Genomic DNA, 9108 nt, shown 5'->3' with positions numbered 1-9108 from the left:
TTTAGAACTTAGGTTTTCCTTCTTTTTAAACAGGTTCTACACCAATCTGTGAAGATATTGGGAGGCAGATGTTATGCTACAATAGGCGAATTCCCATCCCTGAGCTTGAAGCAAGAATTGATGTAAGTAGTTTTAGGATGTAAGTAGTTTTAGGATACAGTTGGATCTCGTATAAAAAGTTCATTATTACAAAGGCTGAAAATATGTTACCCTAAATCTTGATTGGGTTTTTAAAAGTCCCAGGTATAGAATCTTTCTTTATTACCAAAAGCTCAGAATGCTTGTACCTTCTTTGCTTTAGGCTGTGAATGCTGAGACACTTCGAGAAGTCTGCACCAAGTATATCTATGAGAAAAGTCCAGCTCTTGCTGCTGTTGGTAAGCCTGGCTCCTTCAGTCCTGTCCAGAAAGGTGCCCATGTCCTTTTGATTCAGTTTTAAATACCTTCTCTTTAATCCACAGGTCCTATTGAACAACTACCAGATTTTAACCAGATTCGCAGTAACATGTGCTGGATTCGTGGTTAAGATCCTTGTAATCAAAATCCCTAATGAAGGGGCTGGGGAGATAACTCAGCTGTCTAAACATCTACCTGGCAAGTGCAAGGACCTGAGTTCAAGCCCTGGTACAACATGCTGTGCTGATCAAACCACAAGCATGCTATCAGCACTGAAACCTAGTGTGGTGGTGCAAACCTGTAATCCCAATGCTGGGGAGACTGAGATACGAGGATCACTACAAGTCTGATCTGCTTAGTGAGACCCTCTAACAAACAGTTTAAGTATTTAAAAAATCCCTAAAGCAAAAAACAAGTGTAATGTGTTGGCAAATTTTTGAGATTACCACCTTTTAAGATTACAACCTTGATGGTTTTGTATAACATCAATCTTAGCGCTCTTAGAAATTGTATTAGAAGCAGCACACATTCAAATTATTACCATAAATATAATTTTAGAAATAAAAATTTTATACAGTGTTTTCAGTTTTATTATAAAAATGCACACAACGGGGATTGTCGTTACATCATTTCCTGGCTCTACTTGCATTCAGCACTTGCTCTTGAGCAGCTTTCTTTGCTTTTACCATCTCAACAAGTTCCTAGGGAGAGAAAGGTGTAACTTAAGAGCTGTCACTTTAAAAAGACACATCCAATATAAACATTTGTAAAGTTTCTAAGGTTGGTCATTTTGTAATGTCTTTGGCCCTAGGACTACTGTGGCAGCGAAATATCCATGATGATACCTTTTCCTATCCAAGTAACAGATAACAACCAAAATACAAACTATATCACAAGTTACAGTGAGACCAGTAATGAAACTGATAAACTAAAAATCTACCACCTTATAGCGTTTCATGCAGTCTTTCTTTGTCCTGCCAGGAACCGCTTCTGCAATTTTTTCCCATCTCTCAGGTGTGTTCACAGGGTATGTTTTCAATGCTTGTTCCAAAAGCTTCTGTTCTTCTGTTGTCCATGGAGTGAAATCTGTGCATGGACCTGAAACGCAGAAAGCATCTGCCGCATTACTAGTCTCTTGACGCCTATCATATACTCATCAGCCCTTTGTTAATTTGTTGGACAGCTCCTGGAAAATTCTTATTTTATACTGGGGGAAACACACCTACCAAAATCAAGCCAAGCACACAAGGATTCAGTACTATATAAGCAAGCTTAACGTTAGCATTTCATATTCTTGTGGAGACAATGCTAACATCTCTACTGGCAGTGCAGTTCCTCACCACTTGTGTCTAGATGTCCTCCAAAACCTCATGCAGCCATAGGGGTGGCTTTATAGATGGCTCAGTCTAGGCTGTGTCACAGTGACTCAACCACTGAATGGTTTTGGCACAGTGCTGGCCGGGGGTGTGAGTGCTAGGGCCGACAGCCTGCATACCGTGTATGGAACAGGAAGAGGGCTGCTGTGCTCTCTTGCCTGTCTGCTTGCCTGAGACTGCAGACTGTTCTTCCTCTGCGAAGCCCCTCTGCCACACCACCCTGCTTTGGAGCCAGTCCACTGTGGACTGAAACATCTACCAACTGTGAGCCGAAATAAACCTTTTCTCCTTTAACCTGTGGGTGTTGGGTATTGTCTCGGGGCCAAGGAAAGTAAGTCACTAAACTGAACCTGTCATAGTTTACAAAATGTGTGACAAATACACATTACTTAAAGACCTTAGGTATTTAGCCTATTTCTCCAATGATGACAATATTAAAGGCAATAGCACCTATGCAAACACCAGACATCTGTTTAAAATTATATTTTGTGAGACTGAACACAAAGAGTAGAAATACAAGTTACTTCCCAATCGAAAATGTGTACCCAGAACTCGTATCTGTGTATTTAATGGCAAATTAGAAGCTTTTTTGAAGGCAGCTTTGCAGTTCTATCAAGTTCTTAGCCCGATTTCTTTTATTGGTTTGAGGGTCTCCTTAATATGCTATTAAGTTTAGGGATGTGAATTTACTCTCTGCTGTTCTCTAGTTCAGAAAATGAAGTGAAGCATACTGTGCCAGAATTCCTGTGAGAAATCACTCCTGAGTAATGCCAGGGCTGGGAGCCCCAGCTCTGCAGTAACGTAGGTGCCTGGCTGCACAGGCTCTGGGTTTGAGGTGAGTAACATGGAAAGAAAAAAAAAGGGTGAGGGCACCTTGCTCTTTAATGGGGTGGCTGAAAGAGGAGACTTCCCAGTATCCATCAGCAAGGTAAAGTCGGACACAGGCAGCATCACTGCCAGTCGCTTCTGTAAGGGCGCAGAGTATTCTACAAATGCTGTGTGGTACCTTGTGGAAGATACAAAGAACCACTCCTGAAGTCCCCTGTAGGTGTTCTGAAACCTGCACTTCTTGTTACTTCCTTAAAACCCACATCATGCCTACCACAAAAAGGGTACCTCAGATTTTTATAAGCATAGCATGATTTCTTCCCTCTCTCTACAAAACATGGTAGTAAGTCCTATATTTTCAAACTGGGAATAATAAACCAGATTATAGGTAACACTGGGACCTGCTGTAGTTTATCATGTAATCAAGTCTCAATCTAAAAATGTGTCTGGAGGAGCCGGGGAGATGGCTCAGTGGAATAAGCACTTCCCTGGCAAGTGTAAGAGCCTGAGTTCAATCCCGGTTTTCAAAAAAAAAAAAAACAAAAAAACAACCAAACCATAAAAATGTGTCTGGAATTATGACCTGGAGGGGGCAGCTCATTTGTTTAAGCACCAGCTGGGACAAACCCAGATAGGTACAGGGAACCACAGTTTGATCCCCAGCTCTCCATGCCTTACCAGACATACCCTTAAGGCAGCATGAGCCAGCCTCCCCCCAAAAAAATCCTTCTCATTATGACCTGGAAAACATCCAAGATTAAAGAAAGACTGATATTTCAAAAATGAATAAAGTGAAACATCAGAAAGCAAACTTCAAAATATTTCTGTCAGTTTAAAAATCTTATTACATCCATACATCAACAAAATTTCGCAAGTAAAAAGTTGTTACAGATGTTAATGCTGGCGAATATTTTCTTTTCACAATCTACTAAATATATTTCATGACTCAATGAAGGGCCTAATTTGTAGTCAGAAAAATACCAGATCCAGAGTACTCTTGTTAGCTGGAATACCTAAGACTGACAGCACTTTAATAGTTTCCATCCTTACTCTGAAATACTTGTGAAGAGTAGAAAGACTCGCTGTGTAGTCTGCGTGGAATGTGAAAGCACTGTACCACATTTGCTAATTTTCATATACATACATGGTCCTCAGAGGCTGAGTTGTAGACATGGTACCTTTTCTCCTAAATCAGTGTTTTCCTTAAAGACCAGGAAATTTTCTGACAACTAGAGTACATTTATTAAAACCAGGAAATTAACTGATAAACTGCTATTACTTCCTCATTGTCCCAGCAGTACCCTTAACACTGACTTGCAGTACATGGTGGACAAGTGCACCCTCTCCAAGTTGTGTGCCTGGAAGAACCCCAAGGGCTGGCAGAAATAAATCTCTCGCTTTCCCAGATGTGTTTCTCTACATCTTCTAGTCTGCTAAGCAGTGTATTGTCCAGTCTTTCTGAACGTATACCCCAGCAGGTCTGCTCTGTCTTCAAGTAGCCCAGAGTCTTGGTCAGTGTTTTCTACTTGTAGAAAAACAAAACCTACCTTCAAATCGTTCTGATGGTGTTGCATTATCTGCTTGTGGTACCACTCCATGTTCTTTTCTAAATTTATCAAAAGCCTTTCTGTTTATGTCATCTTTTTGATGAGGGTCTGAGAAACAAAAGTTTTAATATATTTAACATTATCTTGCTTAGTCCTTCATTAAATGCATGAATTTATGTGAAAAATATGTATCCAAAGTAGTAAAATGACTTTTTAGAAGTAGCTCACCAAGCTTCTGGAGACTCTTTGCTTTGCCAATAACATCTTTGGCTGTTCTTTTGACATCAGAAGAAGAATGTATGTTCATGTAGTTAGCAATCACTTCCCATCTAGAGTGACAGTGTGAGTTTAACAGTAAGGAAAGAAACAGTACATTTTTACTACAGAAGGGTTATATCTAGAGAATGAGCTTTAAATTTGCCTATTTATGCCTTTAGAGTACATTATTATTGCTAGATAACAGCTCATGTTTAAATAACTACAATCTTGGTTTTGTTTATATGGAACTAACAACTCTGTAGAAGCCAACAGAAATCAAGTTGAACACTTGTGTATACTGCCCACCCTATACATGTATCTTAGGAGAGATCATTTGGAAAACCACCCTTATGACTTCACCTACAGAATGGAGGCTGACTCTAAAGCTTCATTTTGAGTTGTGAAAGGGAAACTAATGGGTGAGATGAGACGCTCAGAATGCAATGTGCTCTTCACCCTTTCTGCCAACATCCTGAATTTAGTGACAAACAGCTTTTCTAGATTCAAGTTTATCTAAGATTCTCAATAACTAGTGCTGCGATTTGCATTTTTGCGTCCAGGCTTCGCTGTTTTGAAAAGTTTCCATGAAAACCAGTACCTTGAATTTGTTCCAGCAGGGAAGAGATTCACAGCTTTAATTAGTAACTGCAGATCATCTTCTGACCAATTTTTACTGCTACTTCCACCACCGCCAGTTGACTTCTCTGCGTTCTTAGATGCTTGTCGCATGCGAGCTTCGGCTTCCTCTTTCTCTTTTCTAATTTGCTCATTTATTTCTTCTATCTACACAGATACGACAAGCAAGTCAGGACTCACAGCTTCCTGCTACTCTACTCTCTGCCAGGGTTCTTGCTCCCCAACTCTCCATGTAGGGGCCCACTCTGACCCTGTGTTCCCCAGGCCACCTCAAGGGGCAGCAGGAGCCACACCCTGTCTGCTGCATCCTTGAGTCTGTAGCTGGCAGGGACAGGGTCACTGGGTTTTCACAAGCAAGGCCCTTTAGTACCTTTCAACTCATTCACTCTTGGCAGATGATCTAACTTGTTCTCTATAAGAAAGTAAGGGAGGGAGGTCCATTTTACCTTCAAGTCTAACCGTTATCTTGTTCCTTTTGGTCGACCCTCCAGTACGCACAAGGGAAACCTTTACTGGAACCTGGAGGCTTCTGTCAGCTGGTGTCTGGGAGTTACTTTTGACTAGTTTCTCCTCTTCAATCCCTCAGAGCCAGCCCCAGCCAAGTTTTAGCTCGATGTGGTGGCGCGCACCTGTAATCCCAGCTCTTAGGAAGCTGAGGCAGGAGCTTTATCATGGATTCATGGCCAGCCTTAACTAAGTGAAACCTGTCACCAAAAGTTTTTCCTGATTCTAAATTTTCACTGTCTAGATTATTAGAGTGGGATTACTGTAACTCAGTACTATGCAGCTCACCAAAGCCTGCTACTTGCACAGTGCTGAACCTCCTGGTATCAGAACTGATCAGGACGGCACTAAAATCCTGCTTAATTAGGACCTCCCCTTCCTAGCCAATTCCACTTTCCACTCCTCCTCTCCATAGCCTTCCTCTCCTACCGCTGTCTTCCAGTTCATGCTGCTTCTTGGCCTGCGTCGTACCCGTCTTCCCCAGCAGGCCAGGCCAGCCTGTCACTGCTTTCCTTAATCATCAGTGTGGCCTGGCCTCCCACAGCACTTCCTGTAGGTGCTCCGTCTTTGGTCCTCTGCCTTGCTCTCTAGCATAACTTCTCCTGGACTCCTCTATGGCAGCGATAGCATTAGGCTTCTCCTACTCCCCAGACCCAGTGTTATTTGCATTAGTTACTCATACTTGAACTGAATTCAACTTCTGGGCCTGATTCCCTCAACTGTGAAACAAAGGGACCAGACTAGACAAAGATCTCTTTGGCTCCAAACGTTACCCTATAGAAATACTCTGAATAATCAAAACAGCTATTATGGAAAACTTCTGATGATTGTGCCAGGTACCACAAATCATACAGTAAAACAAAACACCACCACACTAAATCAATTTTTTAAAAAAAACATTTAATACAAACAGCACACACAAAAAGGGATTAGACACTCCTGGCCCTGAGTGAACTATGTTGTCAGCTGCAGAAACAGTTTCAATTGCAAAGGTCGCCCACAAACCTCATGTGCTGAGGGGGCTTTCGGACCGTGGGCTGGTGCCACTCGGGATGCACCCGTGGCTGAGTGCAGCAGCCACATGTGCTGTTAGAAGGCGCAGTCTGCCAGGAGGGGTTGGGCAGGACCTGGAAGGCTGTGTTACTGCCCTCAGTGCCCACTTCTCTCTGCCCCGACTGCCAAGGGTTAAGCACCTTCTCTGGCACCAACTGCCACGTCACCTGTAACCGGGAGCCCAATTTGCCCCTCCTCTCCTAAGTTTTACACGTCAGATGTTTTGTCCCAGCAAGGAGCACAGTGACTAAGACCAACAGTGAGGTAAAATAGTAACCTTGTCTTCTCTGTTACCTGCTTCTCCAGTGCAGCTCTTCCACCTTCTCTTGTGGATGATGTAAGTGTTTCGTTCAAGCACTGCAAACTAAAGAAATGGGGATGAAGACTGGGCTACTGCCCTAGGGCCCAGCACATCAGGCACGGAGCCCAGGCGTCTCCCTACCATGGGGAAAGCTGCAACCGGACCGGGCCCAAGAGAGGGCTTGTATGGCAACTCCACATGTAGCACACACCTTGCTAGTTCAAGCCGGTCACAGAGTTTCTCCACTTCTTCCATCATTCTCACCCGTTCTGCCTCATTGTCTGAGAAGTGGTTCCAGGCCTAGAAACACAAAGGCACACATTTCCACCTTACACCTATGGATGCCAGCAATACCTGCAAGGCCAGCACCAACACTGCGAGGCTCTGACCAGAGGTGACCACCTCCACTCCTGGGGATTAATAAACCCAGGCCCTTCGCATCAAGCTACCTTCCCAGATCTTTTTTTTCCCCCTAAGACAGTGTCTTGTTAAGTTGCCTAGACTGACCTCAAAGTTGTTATCCTCCTGCCTCAGCCTCCCCAAGAGCTGGGATTACAGGAATGTGCCAGCAGACCTGCTCAAGTACTTCTAGCTATCTGTTTAGTTTTTAATTAAACCTATTTCAAAGCATGCTGTGGGGCTAGTTTATTTCACATGTGTTACTAAATGAAGCTTTAGGTTAGCATACATTAGATATGTGCAAGTCTGAAGCCTTCCGGACAGTCGCGAAAAGTAACATTTTTATATATCAAGCATTTACGTAGTTTCTGAATTTAACTACAGTGATATGCAGCTCAACATGCTCTTGCAGCAATCTTCATTACAAGTTAGAATTATGTGAATTTATTCATTCATTCTGTTAATAAGGACAACTACTGCCCTTTGACTTTATCAGTTTAAGACATAAGAACGCTTGGACAAAATTACATTAAGAACTTTTGGGGGACTGGCGAGATAGCTCAGCAGTCTAAAGCTCCTGCTTAGGCAAGCATGCAGGGACAGCGGTTCGATCCCTGGCACCATATGCCACGCCAGCCTAACCCCCAGAGTTAAATAAATACAGAGTTGTAAATAAATAAATACACAAATTTTTGTGGTTTTTCGGTTCAGCTTTTTACAAAAGTTTGTATTTGAGTGAAAACTCCCCACTGTCACCCAAATGATGTCTATCTTTGTTCAGATTAAAGTGAAAGTTAAACTTCTAAAGTATCTTTTCCTAAGACAAAAATGTGTTCATACCAATAGAAGCAATCAGCTCAACAGATTCTCAGAAACATGCTCTGGTTTTTCCAATAGATGCCAAGGAGGATGGGAAAGTAGTGACGGGAGAAGGCATGCTACACAATCAGAGGATCTTAAAAAAGCCACACCTAAGCCTTTGTATTAACCTTACTTGGAACCTAACTTATTTAAATCAACTATGAAAAGACATAGATGCTATAAATCAAAGAGATCTAAATACAGAGAAGGTGGCAGAGCATGGTCATGCACACCTGTAATCCCAGCACTTGGGAGGCGGAGACAGGAGGATCATTGCGAGTTCTAGGCCAGACTGGGCGACAAGGGGAGCTCAAGGCCAGCCTGAATTGCATAGCGAGACCCTGTCTCAAAAAGGCAAAAAAAAAAGTATCAGAATATTAACTCTGCTTTGATAGTGACACCATGATCTTTTAAGAAGTTATTAGGGTGGTACAATGAAATAGCACATGCAAAATGTAAAAAATTTATATTTCAAGATAAAACCCATCACCCATTTGATTGTATTTGCAAAGTATAAAAACAGACATTTCCAGCTTAATCAATAGCCTAGTTTACTCTGTACTTACTGTTTGCTCAGGGAGCCCCACATACCTTGCATGAGTTTCGAAGCTTTTGCCTTTCCTTCTTAATGGCTTTTTTCTGGATATCTTTTTCCTTCTTGGCCAATAGTGCTTGCTGTCTAACTTCTTCCTCTTCTTTCTCCTTAGCCAATCGAGCAGCTTCTAATTCAGCTTGTCTTTGCTTTAAAAATAGAGAACAAAATCATTTAAGTAAGAAAACTAGAATTTCTACGTTTCATAATCATTTATAGAAATAAATCTTAATAAATCAGAAAAAAGGTAACAGGTCTACTTGTAAAGACTGAAGGCTGAACTGGAAAGATAGCTGATAAAGTTCTGCAGACATTTAAAATATTAAAAAATAAAAACAGTCATAGAAATAAGCACAG

The 9108-nt window shown here is 42.0% G+C and overlaps 2 protein-coding genes across 2 annotated transcripts in view; one reads left to right on the top strand and one right to left on the bottom strand.

The window, feature by feature from the left end:
* The window catches only part of Pmpcb (peptidase, mitochondrial processing beta subunit), a gene marked incomplete at its 5' end in the record, with an annotated part of 11742 nt that extends 10767 nt beyond the window's left edge, over nucleotides 1–975 (top strand). The window contains 3 exons of the mRNA XM_023724316.1: nucleotides 34–122; nucleotides 302–377; nucleotides 462–975. Of these exons, the coding sequence (XP_023580084.1) occupies nucleotides 34–122; nucleotides 302–377; nucleotides 462–526 (230 nt within the window). The remainder of the gene's footprint in view (nucleotides 1–33; nucleotides 123–301; nucleotides 378–461) is intronic.
* Nucleotides 976–1000: 25 nt separating this feature from the next.
* Nucleotides 1001–9108, bottom strand: part of Dnajc2 (DnaJ heat shock protein family (Hsp40) member C2) — a 21197-nt gene continuing 13089 nt past the window's right edge. Inside the window, exons 8-15 of the mRNA XM_004639262.3 lie at nucleotides 8751–8900; nucleotides 7111–7199; nucleotides 6893–6962; nucleotides 5004–5188; nucleotides 4376–4476; nucleotides 4148–4255; nucleotides 1340–1494; nucleotides 1001–1097 (exon numbers count right to left, since the gene is read on the bottom strand). Coding sequence (XP_004639319.1) covers nucleotides 1023–1097; nucleotides 1340–1494; nucleotides 4148–4255; nucleotides 4376–4476; nucleotides 5004–5188; nucleotides 6893–6962; nucleotides 7111–7199; nucleotides 8751–8900 — 933 coding nt within the window. The 3' untranslated portion in view covers nucleotides 1001–1022. The remainder of the gene's footprint in view (nucleotides 1098–1339; nucleotides 1495–4147; nucleotides 4256–4375; nucleotides 4477–5003; nucleotides 5189–6892; nucleotides 6963–7110; nucleotides 7200–8750; nucleotides 8901–9108) is intronic.

This window comes from Octodon degus, unplaced genomic scaffold, assembly GCF_000260255.1.
Source record: "Octodon degus isolate 3935 unplaced genomic scaffold, OctDeg1.0 scaffold00108, whole genome shotgun sequence".
NCBI classification, from domain to species: Eukaryota; Metazoa; Chordata; class Mammalia; order Rodentia; family Octodontidae; genus Octodon; species Octodon degus.
This window is presented reverse-complemented; position numbering and strand designations above follow the sequence as displayed.